The sequence below is a fragment of the Macaca mulatta genome, chromosome 19 (assembly GCF_049350105.2).
Source record: "Macaca mulatta isolate MMU2019108-1 chromosome 19, T2T-MMU8v2.0, whole genome shotgun sequence".
Taxonomy (NCBI): domain Eukaryota; kingdom Metazoa; phylum Chordata; class Mammalia; order Primates; family Cercopithecidae; genus Macaca; species Macaca mulatta.
The window spans coordinates 5,529,692-5,545,081 of NC_133424.1; the positions used below are offsets into that span (position 1 = coordinate 5,529,692).

The window sequence follows — 15,390 nt, forward strand, 5'->3', positions numbered from 1 at the left end:
GAGACGGGGTTTTGCCATGTTGGCCAGGCTGGTGTCAAACTCCTGGTCTCAAGTGATCCACCCGCCTCGGCCTCCCAAAGTGCTGGAATTACAGGCGTGAACCACCGCGCCCAGCCTGAATGCTTTTCTGACAGACTTTGGCCCGAGCAGCCTCCGAGGAGGCCGAGTTATCATGTCCGTTTCAAAGATGCAGAAACGAGGTGTAAGAGTAAATGCTATCCCAGCTACCTGGCCCCTGGGAGGGCAGTGGGCTCGGGTCTCAGGCTGGGAAGAGACATCTGAAGTTCTATTCCAGCCCTGCCTGACATCATCCCCGGGGCTGCTTGGGATGTAGGGTGTTGGTGGAGGGTACTGCCAAGAGATCAGCTCATCACACCACAAGGCGGCTCTGCCTCCCTCCTGCTCTGCAGCCCCATTTCCCGACTCTGTTGAAAGGCAACAGGGCGCTCCCCACCGGACAGAGCATGCCGAGGCGCCCAGGAAGCAGAAATTGTCTGCAGTCCACAGGTATAATAAAACCTGGCCCTCTTGCCTCCAAGATACCTCCCGAATCTCCTGCTGGAACAACTATGGACCACATCCCACTGTCCCCCACAGGCCGTCCACAAAGCAGCCAGAGAAATGTGGGTCAAACGGCAAGCCGCCCCACTCTATACTCTGCTCACAGGGCCGGGACACCTCCCATCACCTTCAGATGGAAATCCAGCCGAAGCCCAACCCCCACCGGGGCCCCGCCCCTCTAGAGCAGAAGCCCCACCCTCCTCACTGAGGCCCCCCATCTCTACAGTGGAAGCCCCACCCTCCTCACCACTGAGGCCCTGCTCCCCGACCGAGCCCCACCCTCTTCACTACAGAGGCCCTTCCTCACATCAAGCCCAACCATTTACTGCAGAAGCCCCACCCACCGCAATACTGAGGCCCCGTCCCTCTGCAGAAGCCCCACCCCCCTCGCCAGAGGCCCCGCCCATAACCCATGCCCACCCCTTAGCGCAGAAGCCCCGCCCACCTAGACTGAGCCCCACGTTGCTGCCGAGGCTCCCCCCACTCCCCCCACTCTCCTCCCGCTCGGTCCCCCAAGCCTGGCTGGCTCCACTCACTCTAACACCCTTCACTGCTGCCTCCTCAAGGAATGCTTGGCCCCAGCCCCTTAGTAAGGAGCCTACTAGGGCCTTCAGCACCCAGCGGTTTCTTCTACGCAATTTCTCAGTTTCAAATAAAGACCGTCTGTGGGGCAATTTCGGTAAGGGTTCCTCCCTCCATTAGGCCCGGAGCAGGGGTGGGTGTGGCAGCCCCCGACCCCGTGCTCCCAGCACCGAAGGCAGGCGGAACCCTGAGCTGTCAAGACAGGACTGATCCATCAATGGCCCCGGGAGCTGGGAGGGCGGGGGCATGGGGCAGTGGGGTGGGGGGCTGGGAGCCCCAGATCCCCCAGGGAACCCCTGATCACAGTGGGAAGCCACCCCGCCCCGCCCCACCCCACCCCCCACTTCCAGGGCTCTGTCGGCTCGGGGAGGGGCCGAAGCCCCCAAGGGCCACCCACCTGGAGCTGGTAAGGTTTCCCTGCTCGGATCAATTGGGAGACGAGGAAGTTTGTGTGGAAAAAGTGCACGTTTTCGTCCAGGAAGCCATGGAGGATGAGCAGGCGGTTGGGCCTGGTAAACAGAGGGGTAAGGGTCTGAAGCCAGGGATTGTCTGCGGGGTAGGAAGGGAACTAACTGATCACAAGGTCAGGAGTTTGAGACCAGTCTGGCCAACATGGTGAAACCCCGTCTCTACTAAAAATATATTTTAAAAAAATTAGCCAGGTATGGTGGCAGGTGCCTGAAATCCCAGCTACTTGGGAGGCTGAGGCAGGAGAACTGCTTGAGCCTGGGAGGCAGAGGTTGCAGTGTGCTGAGATCGCGCCACTGCACTCCAGCCTGGGCGACAGATCAAGACTGCGTCTCCAAAAAAAAAAAAAAAAAAAAAGATTCAGTAGCGGTACACGCCTGTAGTCCAGCTACTCGGCTGGCTGACGTGGGAGGATCACTTGAGCCCAGGAGGTGGAGGCTACAGTGAGCTATGATCATACCACTGCACTCCAGCCTGGGTGACAGAGCAAGACCCCATCTCTAAATTAAATTGAAAAAACAAAATAAAAATAAAACCCCAGGCCGGGTGCAGTGCCTCATGCCTGTAATCCCAGTACTTTGGGAGGCCAAGCTGGGTAGATTGCTTGAGTCCAGGTGTTTGAGACCAGCTTGGGCAACATGGCAAAACCTTGTCTCTACAAAAATATTTAAAAGGGCCGGGCGCGGTGGCTCAAGCCTGTAATCCCAGCACTTTGGGAGGCCGAGACGGGCGGATCACGAGGTCAGGAGATCGAGACCATCCTGGGTAACACAGTGAAACCCCGTCTCTACTAAAAATACAAAAACTTAGCTGGGCGAGGTGGCAGGCGCCTGTAGTCCCAGCTACTCGGGAGGCTGAGGCAGGAGAATGGAGTGAACCCAGGAGGCGGAGCTTGCAGTGAGCTGAGATCTGGCCACTGCACTCCAGCCTGGGTGACAGAGCGAGACTCCATCTCAAAAAAAAAAAAAAAAAAAAAAAATTTAAAAGTTAGCCAGGCATGGTGGTGCACACCTGTGGTCCAGCTGAGCCTAAGGCAGGAGGATCACCTGAACCCTGGGAGGGTGCAAAATGAGCTATGATTAAAAAAAAAAAAAAAAAAAATGCTGGGCACGGTGGCTCACACTTTGGGAGGCCAAGGCAGGTGGGTCACTTGAGGCCAGGAGTTCAAGACCAGCCTGGGCAACATGGTGAAACCCTGTCTCTACTAAAGATACAAAAATTAGCTGAGTGTGGTGGTGCATGCCTGTAATTCCAGCTACTCAGGAGGCTGAGGCACGAGAATTGCTTGAACCCGGGAGGTGGAGGTTGTAGTGAGCTGAGATTAAGCCATTGCACTCCAGCCCAAACAACAGAGTGAGACTCTCTCAACAAAACAAAACAAAAACCCACCTAGGTCTGCTGCTTTCTGTGGTCTGGAGTATGGCCTGGGCTACTGGTGAGGCCAACATGTGGCCTCACCAGAATCGGCTGCCCTAGCCCTTCCTGTCCGATATGGGAGCCAGTGGCCACACGTCGCTGTTGAAATTCCAGTTTACATTCATCCAAATTAACTGAACTTATAAACCCATTGAGACAGAGCACAGATTGGTGGCTGTCCCGGGACGGGGAGTGACTGCTAAGGAATGGGAGCAGGGTCTGACGCTGGAGTACTGGAAAGGTTCTGGAGCCAGGGAGCAGCCACACAACACTGCAAATGCACCGAGGGCTGCTTTCAGGTGACTTTTAGGTTCTGTGAACTTTACCACAATAAATTATTATTTTTTGAGACAGAGTCTCGCTCTGTTGCCCAGGCTGGAGTGCAGTGGGGTGATCTCAGCTCACTGCGACCTTACCCTTCCAGGTTCAAGCGATTCTCCTGCCTCGGCCTCCTGAGTAGCTGGGATTACAGGTGTGTGTCACCACACCTGGCTAATTTTTATACTTTTAGTAGAGATGGGTTTTCACCGTGTTGGTTAGGCTGGTCTTGAACACCTGACCTCAAGCAATCCACCCACCTCAGCCTCCCAAAGTGCTGTGATTACAGATGCGAGCCACCGTGCCTGGCCTATTGTTATTATTATTGTTTTTGAGACAGTTTCTCTCTGTCGCCCAGGCTGGAGTGCAGTGGCGTGATGTTGGCTCACTACAAACTCCACCTGCCGGGTTCAAGCGATTCTCCTGCCTCAGCCTTCTGAGTAGCTGGCATTACAGGCATGTGCCACCACACTTGGCTAATTTTTTATGTTTTTTTGTAGAGCTGGGGTTTCACCATGTTGGCCAGGCTGGTCTCGAACTCCTACCTTAAGCGATCCTCCTGCCTTGGCCTCCCAAACTACCCAGGCAGATTCTTTTTTTTTTTTGAGTCGGAGTCTTGCTCTGTTGCCCAGGCTGGAGTGCAGTGGCACTATCTTGACTCGCTGCATGCTCCGCCTCCTGGGGTCATGCCATCTTCCTGCCTCATCCTCCCGTGTAGCCAGGACTACAGGCGCCCACCACCACGCCCGGCTAACTTTTTGTATTTTTAATAGAGATGGGGTTTCATTGTGTTAGCCAGGATGGTCTCAATCTCCTGACCTCGTGATCCACCCGCCTCGGCCTCCCAAAGTGTTGGGATTACAGGCGTGAGCCACCGCACCTGGCCCGTGCCCAGGCAGATTTTTAACCCTCCAGGTGACTGCATGGGACTCCAGGGAACATTTTCTGGAGACGTGCCAGAAAATGGGAACACTGTTTTCTCTCCATCAGAGAATAAGACCCATGTTAAAAGCACAAAATGGGACATCTGAGCTGGTCCCTGGCCCTGTGGACGTCTATGTCCAGAAGCACAAGACAGAGGCTGTGATGGGGCCCCGTGCAGGATGCAGTGCAGGGGAGTGGGGGATGCCTGCCTGTGAAAAGCAGTGACTCGAATTCCCTCATCTTCCCCAGGGCAGGGCTGGGAGCCTCGTTCCCCAGACAAGCATCCCCAGGTGCCCCTTCCTGCAAGGTGGGCAGGAGGGGACTGTGAGGCACATGCAGGCAGACACCACCACAGGAGCGCAGGGCAGAGGTGGGAGCATGGCCTGAGGCTCCCGGGGTGGGGCTGGCTGGGGCAGGAGACACCTGATGGAGACAGCAGGTGCCGAGGTGCAGAAGCCCCAGGGAGGACCGCAGGGCAGGGCAGCGGCCTTACTCGTTAGGCAGCTTCTCCACGTGCAGGGCCACGGAACCGGCCTCATAGCCATGCTGGTTGTTCTCGGGGACGTCCATGTAGCGCTCAGTGTACCCTGTGTCATAGGCCATCCAGACGGTGACTGGGGCGCCCGCGATGGCCACCTGAGGGACACAGCAGACAGATGGGGGCAGAGGGAGAGAGAGAGAAACAGGCGTCGGGTCCTAGAGCCAGCATCAGCCGCTGTCCCGAGGCCGCCCTGGAGCCCGTGAGGAGCGCTCATGCACACGGGACTGGCAAGGGAGGGGCCCTCAGACCGCGTGGCCCCTGTGGACGGTGCGTGGCTCAGGGTTGGGCAGGGTGCCACAGGCGGGCAGGTGCGGCCCCTCCCCGCCGCCGCAGAGGGCCGGGTCCCACTGCCCGTCTGCCTCCTCCTCCTCCTCATCGCCGCCGCCCCGCAGTGCCCTGACTGCCGCCGGCCTGGGGCCCCCCCGCCGCTCTGCACACCATGCCCCACCTCTGCCCATCCGAGGCCGGGGTCCCGGGCTCAGCCTCCCACAGAGAGCTGCTGGCGGGGTTTTGTGCAGCCGGATGCCATCCTGCGGTCGGCGGTGGCGGGCAATGAGGAGGGGGGCTCGGCCCCGTGGGGCTGCTGCGGGGAGAAACAGCCACGTGGCAAGGCCCCTGCCGAGGCGCCTCCCCGGGGGGTGGGCTCCGGGTGGCGCGGGCGGTGGGCAAACGCGGCGTAGTTGGGGAAGGGGGCGGGGAGGGGCGCGGCTGAGGCCGGCCAGGGGTGGGACTCACCTTGAACACCTGGGGCTTGTGGATTAGCCCCATGAGCGAGAGGAAGCCCCCGTAGGACCAGCCATGGATGGCAACTCGGCTCAGGTCGATGAAGCCATACTTCTCCGCCACGAACTGCAGGCCCTCCACCTGGTCCTCGATCTCCACCTGGCCCTGAGGGATGAAGCCGGGCACCTCTCAGTGGCCTCCTCCCGGTGTGCCCCTCCCCTGCAGTGACAACTCTGCTCCTTTCAGGGCATCTCTCCTTGTTGGATGAAAAGTGGCTCACTGGAAACCCCCTGTCCCTCCACGCCTTGCCAACCCTGCCCGCTATCTGGGTGGCTGGACAGATCCAGCAGCCACCCTGCTCTGCCACCTCCCAGGTGAGTGGCTCTAGGAGCCACGTCTCCTCTCAGGGCCTCAGTTTGCCCATCCCTAATACAGGGACATTAACAGGAAGAGGACCCATTTTCCAGAGGGCACGAGGAAGAAAAAGACGGGGGTGCCCAGGCATGTGCAAGGGCACAAAGAATGGCTGGTGCCGTCGCCGTCGTCACTACCAGCCACATCCCACCACCGCCACTGCCACGGTTTCAATGCTGGCGTCCCCTCTGAAGTCCGTGCTGAGATCCCCACTGCGGCCTTTAAGTGACTGAGCCATGGGGCCCACTCATGTGAATGGGATGAGGGTCCCTTATAAACAGGCCTGATGGAGGCAGGGCACGCCTTTTCCGCCCCTCGCAACCCCTCTGCCGTGTAGGAGGCAGCACAGGGCCCCTCTGGAAGGTGTGCCAACCAAGCGTCCTCCTGGGAACAGCCCTCCCCGACACAGCCCTGCCTTGGCCTTGGACCTCCCAGCCTCCAGAACTGAGACACTTTCATTCTTTATAAATCCCCAGGCTGTGGGGCTTTGTTCCAGCAGCGCAAAGGGGCTGAGATGGTCGCCATCACCACCGTCGTCATCACCACTGTCGGCACAACTTCCACGGCCACTGGCCCTGGCCAGCCCCGCCCTGGGGACTTCCTGCGGACCCGGCCCGGCCTGCGGTGTCTGGCTGCATCTGGGTTGCAGCCTCTTGGGTTCTGTGTGCTCAGGCACCGGGCAGGATGGACGGATGCCTCTGTCCTTGCAGGGCACAGCCCAGAGCTGAGCAGCAAAGCATACGTCCCCTTTTGTTGTAAAAGGTCGTCTCATTGAGCCTGCGTCGCCCCAGCCAGAAGTACCCTTCTGCGGGGGGTACTCCAGAGCCCCCCCACGCCCCACACCCACACGGCCCAGGGCTCCCTTCCCAAGACCGGAGGGACCCAGAGCAACAGGGAGGAGTTATTACCATTTGGTTTTTCAGGGCCCCTTCGAACCGAAGCCCCCGCTGACAGGAGCCCCTGCCGTCAATCACGACCACGGCATAGCCCAGGGAGGCCAGCGTGTTGAGCCGCAAGTACTTGATGCCTTTGAAGGAGTTATTCACCAGCTGCACCTGTGGGGAGGTGAGGCCAGCAGTACAGCAGGAGATGCCGGGCAGGACAGGCTGAGCAGGGGAGATGCCGGCAGGCTGGGGACTGGGCCGGGCCAGGCTGAGACCTTGGAGCCTAATGAAGGCACCTGTGCCCTGGAGGCTCTGGATGGACACCTGGGAGTGACAAGGCGCGAGGGGCCCACACTTGGGACCCTGCTTGGGAGAAGGGAAGGCCGCTGTCAGGCTCCTTCTCAGCTGGGCCACTGCCCCAGTCCTGCCTGGAACCACCACTCTGGCACGATGGACAGTGGGGTGGCTCACTCTCAGGTGGGGCCACCTGGGCGCTGCGGGGTGCTGAGCAGCCACTCTGGGCCAGGGGAACTCCCAGTGGTGATGAACCACAAAGTCCCCAGACATCGCCCCGTATCCTCTAGGGGAACAGAGCTGCTCTGGGTAAGATGTGTGCCTGAGATGGTCCACCTGCCAATCTGCTGCCTGCTCCTGACCCCTGCTCCAGGAATTGGGCCCAGGGCCCATGGCCACCTCTAACCTGGAGACTAGGGGGCTTCCCAGAGGAACAGGGGAGTCAGCAGGTGGAGGGGTAAGGGGAGGCCATCCGGGCAGGGTGGGGAGCATGCAAACGGGCACAGAGGCAGGAGAGTAAGGGGCTCCGAGGACCCTGTGTAGTCAGGGCAGGCGGGATGGGCTGGAGCACGAGGCAGGTGGCCAGGGAGCCTCCTCTGGTTGACCCTTCTATGGCTGGCGCTTGAGTGGGGATGGGGAGTCCTCAGGTGGATGGTGGGGTGGGGGCCTTGGGGAGCAGGTGTGCACCCACCTGGGGGCCTCCATACACAAAGAGGACGGTGGGGTGCTTCTTCCCTGGCTGCAAGGCGTGGGGCTTGTAGATCATGCCGTAGAGCCGCACGTCTGAGCGCGTGTGGAAGTGGAAGATCTCTGGAGGCACGTAATCCGGGGGGCAGCCTGCGGGAGACAGGGTGGCTATCTGGCTGCCCAGGGAAGCCACATCTGGCCGACACGCTTGTTCTCCTGCCCACCCCAAGCCTCGGAGGGTGGACCAAAGCACCTCCTCTTTTCCTGGGCTTCCCGAGAGTTGATAATTGAAAAAAAAACATTTTTTTTAAATTAAAATAAGATTTGTACAGTTTTTGTAGAGATGGGGTCTCATCTCCCTGTTGCCCAGGCTGGTCTCAACTTCCTGGCCTCAAGCGATCCTCCCACCTCGGCCTCCTGAGTAGGGTCACTGCTATTTTTGCAAAGCAACAGTGGTTGTCCAATTAGGATGGTGGGGGTTTTTCTTTTTTTTTTTTTTAATTTTTTTTATTTTTATGTTTTTTCTCTTTATTTATTTTTTGAGACAGAGTCTGTTGCCAGGCTGGAGTACAGTGGCGTGATCTCAGCTCACTGTAACCTCTGCCTCCCGGGTTCAAGCGATTCTTCTGCCTCAGCCTCCCGAGTAGCTGGGACTACAGGCACACACCACCATGCCCGGCTAATTTTTTTGTATTTTTAGTAGAGACGGGGTTTCACCATGTTGGCCAGGATGGTCTCGATCTCTTGACCTCGTGATCCACCCGCCTCAGCCTCCCGAAGTGCTAGGATTACAGGTGTGAGCCACAATGCCTGGCCCTCTTTTTCTTTTTGTTTTCAAGACAAAGTCTTGGGATCTCGGCTCACTGCAACCTCCACCTCCTGGGTTCAAGCGATTCTCCTGCCTCAGCCTCCTGAGTAGGTAGGATTATAGGCGCATGGCACCACGCCCGGCTAATTTTTTTGTATTTTTAGTAGAGAGAGGGTTTTATCATGTTGGCCTAACTTGTCTCGAATTGCTTGTTTTTTTTTTTTTTTTTTTTTGTTGTTGTTGTTGTTGTTGTTGTTGAGATGGATTCTCATTCTGTCACCCAGGCTAGAGTGCAGTGGCATGATCTCAGCTCACTGCAACCTGCACCTTCCGGGTTTGAGCAATTCTCCTGCCTCAGCTTCTCCAATAGCTGGGATTACATGTGCTCGCCACCACGCTTGGCTAATTTTTGTATTTTAGTAGAGATGGGGTTTCACCGTATTGGCCAGGTTGGTCTTGAAATTCTGTCCTTAGGTGATCCACCCACCTTGGTCTCCCAAAGTGCTGGGATTATAGACGTGAGCCACCACAGCCAGCCATCGAACTCCTGACCTCAGGTGACCCGCCCACCTTGGCCTCCCAAAGTGCTGGGATTACAGGCGTGAGGCACTGCACCTGGCCCAGTTTTTTCTTTAAATAAATGTATGTAGGTAAATTTTGGTGGGGCAATTTATAGGAAGATGAGTAAAGGGTACTACAGGTCTACGGGTAGCAGAAGTTTACTGTGGAGGGCCAGATAGCAAATATATTGGGCTCTGGGAACTGGGCGTGGCAGGGCACACACTCTGTGCCGTGTCTCTATGTCATCTGTTGCAGTAGTGCTATGTGGCCACAGACCACACAGAGGGACTGCACGTGGCTGGATTTGACAGCAGTCGGCCTGCTCCTAGTACAAGCAGTCTTCAAACGTGGTACAGATTGGGAGTTTTGGGAAACAGTGCCTCGATCCTCAGGGCACTGGGGTTCTGGTCTCTGCCCCCACTGCTAGGCTGGCTGCCCTGCTGAGCCCCTTCCCCTCCCTGGCCCCCATCTCTTCATCTGAAGCCAGGGCCCCAGCTCCTGGCCGTGTCGGTGTGGACAGGAGCGGGAGGACTGGGCTGTGGAGGGAGGCCTGGGATCTGTTTCTGCTCAGGGGGTGAGGGCATCACAAAATGCTTTCCAGCCCACATAATACCCAGCATATGCTGGAAACTCGTTGTGTCTAGAATGTTCTGGAAGCCCACCAACACAGCAGAGACGGGCCACGGTGGATTGTCCTTGTACTGAGTGATGCCTGAGAGCCTGGCAGTGTGCTGACCCACTGGTTTTCATCCTGCACTCTGTATATACAGTTTCGTTGATAAAGAAACACTTCATAGTGATACGCTGATGTGTGTGATGGAGCCAGCACTGGAACCCGGAGTCACCAATGCAGGGTCCTGGCCAACCTCCAGGTTCTGGGCAAGGTGTCAGGTTGTCTCATTTTCTGAGGCCCCCCTGTGACTGACCCTTTGCTCCTTTTCCTGATAAAGGCCTCGGAGTGTCGACTCTGAGCAGGTGCTGCTGTAAGCGGCAGTCTCTGGGGCCGGGACACCGTAAAGGGCCCTCTGCGTGCGGCTGTGGCCAGGACTCCAGGGTTCTGGAGGAGGTGAAGTGGAAAGCCTGATAACCACGGCGGGTTTCAAAGCAGTGTGGGTGGACTCTGGCATCCCGGCCACCCCTGTATGGAACGCCACTGTTCAAAATGTTTTTTGGTTTTCTTTGAGATGGAGTCTCGCTCTGTCACCCAGGCTGGAGTGCGGTGGAGTGATCTCAACTCACCGCAACCTCTGCCTCCCGGGTTCATGCCATTCTCCTGCCTCAGCCTCCTGAGTAGTTGAGACTACAGGCGCCCGCCACCACGCCCGGCTAATTTTTTGTATTTTTTGTATTTTTAGTAGAGACGAGGTTTCACCGTGTTAGCCAGGATGGTCTCAATCTCCTGATCTCGTGATCTGCCCGCCTCAGCCTCCCAAAGTGCTAGGATTACAGGCGTGAGCCACTGCGCCTGGCCCAAAATGTTTTTAATTTTTAATTTTTTTAAGAGTCAGGGTCTTGCTCTGTTGCCCAGGCTGGAGTGCAGTGGTACAATCACAGCTCACTGCAGCCTCCAACTTCTGGGCTCAAACGATCCCCCCACCTCAGTCTCCTGAGTAGTTAGGACTACGGGTGCACACTACTACACCCAGCTAATTTTTAACATTTTTGTAGAGCGGGGGGGTTCTTGCTGTGTTGCTCAGGCTGGTCTCAAACTCTTAGGCTCAAGCAATCCTCCTGCCTTGGCCTCGAAAGCACTGGGATTACAGGCAGGAGCCACTGCGCTGGCTGATGAAGATGTTTACTTGTCACCTGCCCACTACCCTGGGAGCTCCCAGTGACGGGGTCTGTGTCACTGGTTACTGTTTTGGCAGGGGGCTGGCACATGGAGCTGCATCCCTGCCGGGTTCTGTGCAGGGCAGCCCTTTACTGCAGCTCGGACCAGGGCTGTCTCAGACGGCAGGGGCTGCTGCTTATGTCCTATGACAAGTTCCCGATGCCTGAGAGGGGCCTGGGTGCTGTGCGAGGCCAAGCAGGCCAGCTCCAGGCCTCTGCCTCTTCCCGCAGCATGGGGCCCTTGTCCGGTTTTACAGCCGGGTGAGCGGAGGCTCCCGTGGGGTGGGGCAGGGGCTACTCACTGGCTGCCTCCATCATGCTGGCCCAGAAGCGGGGCTGCTTGTGCAGGGGGTCGTCGTCGGGGCCGCTCAGCTTGTAGACGTGCACGCAGGGTGGTGTGCTCACGCTGCTGTAGTGGCTGACGAACATGTCGAAGTTCTGGGGGTGGAATGGGGCGATGAGCTCTACGGGATGCTGCTATCCCCTTTCCACTGGGTGCCTACCGCAAATCCCGGGCAGCTTCCGTCCTACCCGCCCCCATCCTGTCATGAAACCTCAAATCTCCACCCACTGCTGCAAGGCGGGCACCACTGCCGTCGCCCCATTCTGCAGAGCAGGAAACTGAGGCCAGGAGTCTGTCCCCCAGCCAGGGGCCCGTGGACAGTCACCAACGCCCTGGATCTGCCGAGGGCTCTGCCGCTGCCCAGGCCTACACACTTGCTGGTTCCACAGCTGGCAAACTGCAGCCGACTCATGCCCTAGACTAGGGGTGGCCCTCTGCATGGCCACCACCAGACATTCTAGAATGTTCTGAGAGGCTAAGGGCCATATCCCACTGCACACAGAGCGGCAGGGCCCAGGCTCAGTGGACAGGCACTGGGGGGGCTCCACCACTTACTAGCCTGGGGGTAGCAGTGGGCAATTCACTCCCTTCCTTGTCTTACCCAGGAGGCAGGGGTGGGCACCACCTGCCCCAAGGCAGCTATGAGAATGCAAAACCATGAGAGTGGCCCTGAGTGCTGTGCCTGGCCATCAGGGACTGCTCTGGCTGGGAGCTGTTGGACAGGCACAGGGCAGTGCTGTGAGGCTGGGCGGTACCCACCTGGCTCATGGAGCAGCTGTGGGAGAAGCCGGGCGTGGTGAGGCGCACGATCTCCCCAGCCGCCTCATAGCTGACCACGTAGAGGTGGTGCTCCAGCGGCGTGTCCTTGGTGCCCTGGAAGTACACCAGCTTGGTCTCCTCGTTGACCCAGATCTGCAGGGGGACAGGAGGTCCTCGTGGTGCATCCCAGATGCCCCTGGGCCCACGCCCCTCTCCATGCCCCACAGGAGTGGGTCCCATGTTCCTCGGACTGGGGACGCACGCCGTTCTCTCCCAAGCCTGCTTTAGGGCTGGAGGTGAACTGTCCCTGAAAGATGCCCTTATCTGGCCCCGAGGGCTGGGAGCAGCCCCTGGTCGAGCTGGGAACTGCGCATCCTCAGGTGGGACCTGGGGCCTGAACTCCACCCCCAGACGACTCTCTCTGGGCTTGAATTGGGAGGGCCCGCCGAGCCAGGTGGGAAGGCCAGGGAGGGCACCGTGCCCAAGAGAGAGGCTCAGGGGAACCCAGCAGTCCCCAGCCTGGTCAGCCATTCCTCTAACCCAGGTGCTTGGGTTCAGAAGTGGCAAGGCCCTGCCTTCCTGTGGGAAGCCCCAGTAGTGGCATCTCCTGGAGGAGCAGGAGGACAGCCTGCACTACGTGGAGCAGCGGGGCCCCTCCTTCACCTGCGCTGGGACACGAATGGCCTCAAAACAACTGCTACTGCCCGGGAGCGAGCAGGCTTTGGCTGATGCCTGGGAAGGAGCCAGGAGGCCTCCGAGCCCCAAGGGAGGAGAGGGCATCGCCCCGTGCCCAGGGCCTGAGAGGCCGGTGGAGGCAGCTGGAGCCTGGGGTGACTAGGGACCCCAGGACGTGAGGAAACTGAGGGTAAGTGGTCTCCCGGGACAGCGGGGCACGGGCTTCCAGTGCAGGGAGCATCGCGCCCCACAACAGGGCAGCTGGACGCATGGCCCCAGAAGGCCTGCAGAGGACACGCTTCCTCTTTCATGATTTCTAAAAGGCTTCCAATGTTTTCCTTAATTTCAGCGTGAAAGGATAAAGCACATGAATGGCACAACGTTCAAGATGAGACGGGAGGTGATGAAATGGTTGGCTTGTGTGTACGGTAGACACTGCTGAGGCCTGCAAAGTGCTGTAAAGCAGGGTCCTCACAGGTCTGTGTGCGTGTGCACGCACGTGAGTGTGTGTGTGCATGTGTGTGAGAATGAATATGTGTGAGTGTGTGTGTGCGTGTGTGTGAGAATGTATGTGTGAGTGTATGTGTGTAAAACACACATGTGTGGATCAGGGGAAGGCTGCAAGCAGACCCTGGTACCTTGGAGCCGTGCCTCGCCAAAACCTCCCATTCACCGCTGGTCAGAGCAATCTCTTCCTTAATGGGGCACTTAAATTCATCTAGAAGGCAAGAAAGAAGGGAGGTGAAGGGGCCTGGGAGGTGATGCAGGCACCCAGGCCAAATTCCACCCGAGGAGACTCGCCATGGAGCCACTGAAACCCTGGGTTGCCGTGAACTCAAGACACCAGCACAGGCCACTGCGTCAGACCTGCCAGACAGGAGAGGAGGCCTGCAGGGCCTGTTCCTGCCATGTGGATGGCAGGCCCGGTGTTTCCCACGAGAAACCAGGAGGCCCCTGGCTCACTAGTGTAATCCCAGCACTTTGGGAGGCCGACGCAGGAGGATTGCTTGAGGTCAGGAGTTTGAGACCAGCCTGGGCAACATAGTGAGACCCTGTCTCTCAAAAAAAAAAAAAAAAAAATTAGTCAGGCATGGTGACGTGTGTCTGTGGTCCAAGCTACTTGGGAGATTGAGTTGGGAGGACTGCTTGAGCCCAGGAGGTTGAGGCTGTGGTGAGCTATGATCACACCACTGCCACTCCAGCCTGGGTGACAGAGCAAGAACCCGTCTCAAAAAAAAAAAAAAAAAAGGAACAGGAAGAGAAACCAGGAGTCTGGATTTTCATTGGAATTTCCCAATTTTAGAACCCTCCAAAGGCCACATGACGTGTGTGCGGCACAGGGGTGGGGGGGTGGGGGGTGGAGCCAACTGGGCCTATGACCTCTTAGGACACATTAGGACTTTGTAGAACCAGACTTTTTTTTTTTTTTTTAAGATGAAGTCTTGCTCTTGTCGCCCAGGCTGGAGTGCAATGGCACAATTTCGGCTCACTGCAACCTCCATCTCCTGGGTTCAAGTGATTCTCCTGCCTCAGCCTCCCAAGTAGCTGGGATTATAGGCGCCTGCCACCATGCCCAGCTAGACTTTGTATTTTTAGTAGAGACGGGGTTTCACCATGTTGGTCAAGCTGGTCTCCAACTCCTGACCTCAGGTGATCCACCTGCCTCAGCCTCCCAAATTGCTGGGATTACAGGCATGAGTCACTGCGCCTGGCCGACTTTTTTGGGGGAGCGAGGGGGTAGAGACAGGGTTTAACTATGTTGCCCAGGCTGGCCTTAAACTCCTGGGCTCAAGCGATCCTCCCACCTCGGCCTCCCAAAGTGCTGGGATTCCAGGTGTGAGCCACGACCCCGGCTGGAACAAGACGCTGGTGAACGCTAGGGCTAGAGACCGGGGCTCCGCTGGTTTTATTATTGTCTTTTGTGGGGGTAGGAGGGTTGACCTCACATTTGAATTTTCAGCAGGTAAAGAATGACAGTGCGGGGCGTATCATGGCATGCAGCAGAAACACACTGAGACGGTTTGTAACTGAGGGCTCACTGTCCTTTCTTAACCTTTTAGGTCTAAACAAGCTGTTGGAAACGTGTCTGTCAGGAGGGATGAACAGCACGGGAGGGTAGACGTGGTTTCCCTGGCGTAGAGGTCTGGGTGGGGTTACTTGTAGCATTGGGACCTGGGGAGAACAGGGGTTCCCACCCAGCCCCAAGACCCAGGCTCCTGCCTGCGTCCTGACGTGTTCCTTCTGATGCAACGTCACTTGGGGTCACCTCCTTGCCATGCACCTGCCGTCTAGGAGATGCATGGTGTGTGCTGGGGGTTGAGCAGGGTGCTGGGAAATCTGGTGTGCACACCTCACAGGCCAGGGGTCCCTGGTGACACTGCAGCAGCCTGGAGGGTCTGTGCCCCTGGAAAGTGGCAGCTGTGGCTGGCTCTACTTGAGACCACATTTGAAACGTGAGTGCTCAGGCCGGCCCATTTTCCCATAGGGGGCAAAACGAGCATGTACATGAAATCCCAATGCCAGGTGGTGGTGGCTAAGCCAGACAGACAGAAAGCAAAACACCAATGAGCCGAAGACAGCTCCCCTTCAAGATGCTCAGCCA

General features: G+C 57.8%; 1 protein-coding gene across 45 annotated transcripts in view; it reads right to left on the reverse strand.

Annotated features, from left to right (window-relative positions):
* The window catches only part of DPP9 (dipeptidyl peptidase 9), a 53,042-nt gene that overhangs the window by 3,397 nt on the left and 34,255 nt on the right, over positions 1–15,390 (reverse strand). For 15 of the 45 annotated variants that reach the window (XR_013409569.1, XM_077979268.1, XM_077979272.1 and 12 more), the window contains 8 exons: positions 13,427–13,506; positions 12,114–12,266; positions 11,314–11,449; positions 7,817–7,962; positions 6,856–7,002; positions 5,546–5,698; positions 4,763–4,905; positions 1,541–1,652 (listed from right to left, as the gene is read on the reverse strand). Coding sequence is in view for 26 of the 45 variants with exons in the window: in XM_077979268.1 (XP_077835394.1) it covers positions 1,541–1,652; positions 4,763–4,905; positions 5,546–5,698; positions 6,856–7,002; positions 7,817–7,962; positions 11,314–11,449; positions 12,114–12,266; positions 13,427–13,506 (1,070 nt within the window). In the remaining 19 variants the exon portion in view is untranslated. Of the gene's footprint in view, positions 1–1,540; positions 1,676–4,738; positions 4,906–5,258; positions 5,394–5,545; positions 5,753–6,765; positions 7,195–7,816; positions 7,963–11,313; positions 11,450–12,113; positions 12,267–13,426; positions 13,507–15,390 lie in introns of all 45 variants that reach the window. The other 30 variants (XR_003725098.2, XR_013409555.1, XR_013409560.1 and 27 more) reach the window with 17 other exon arrangements.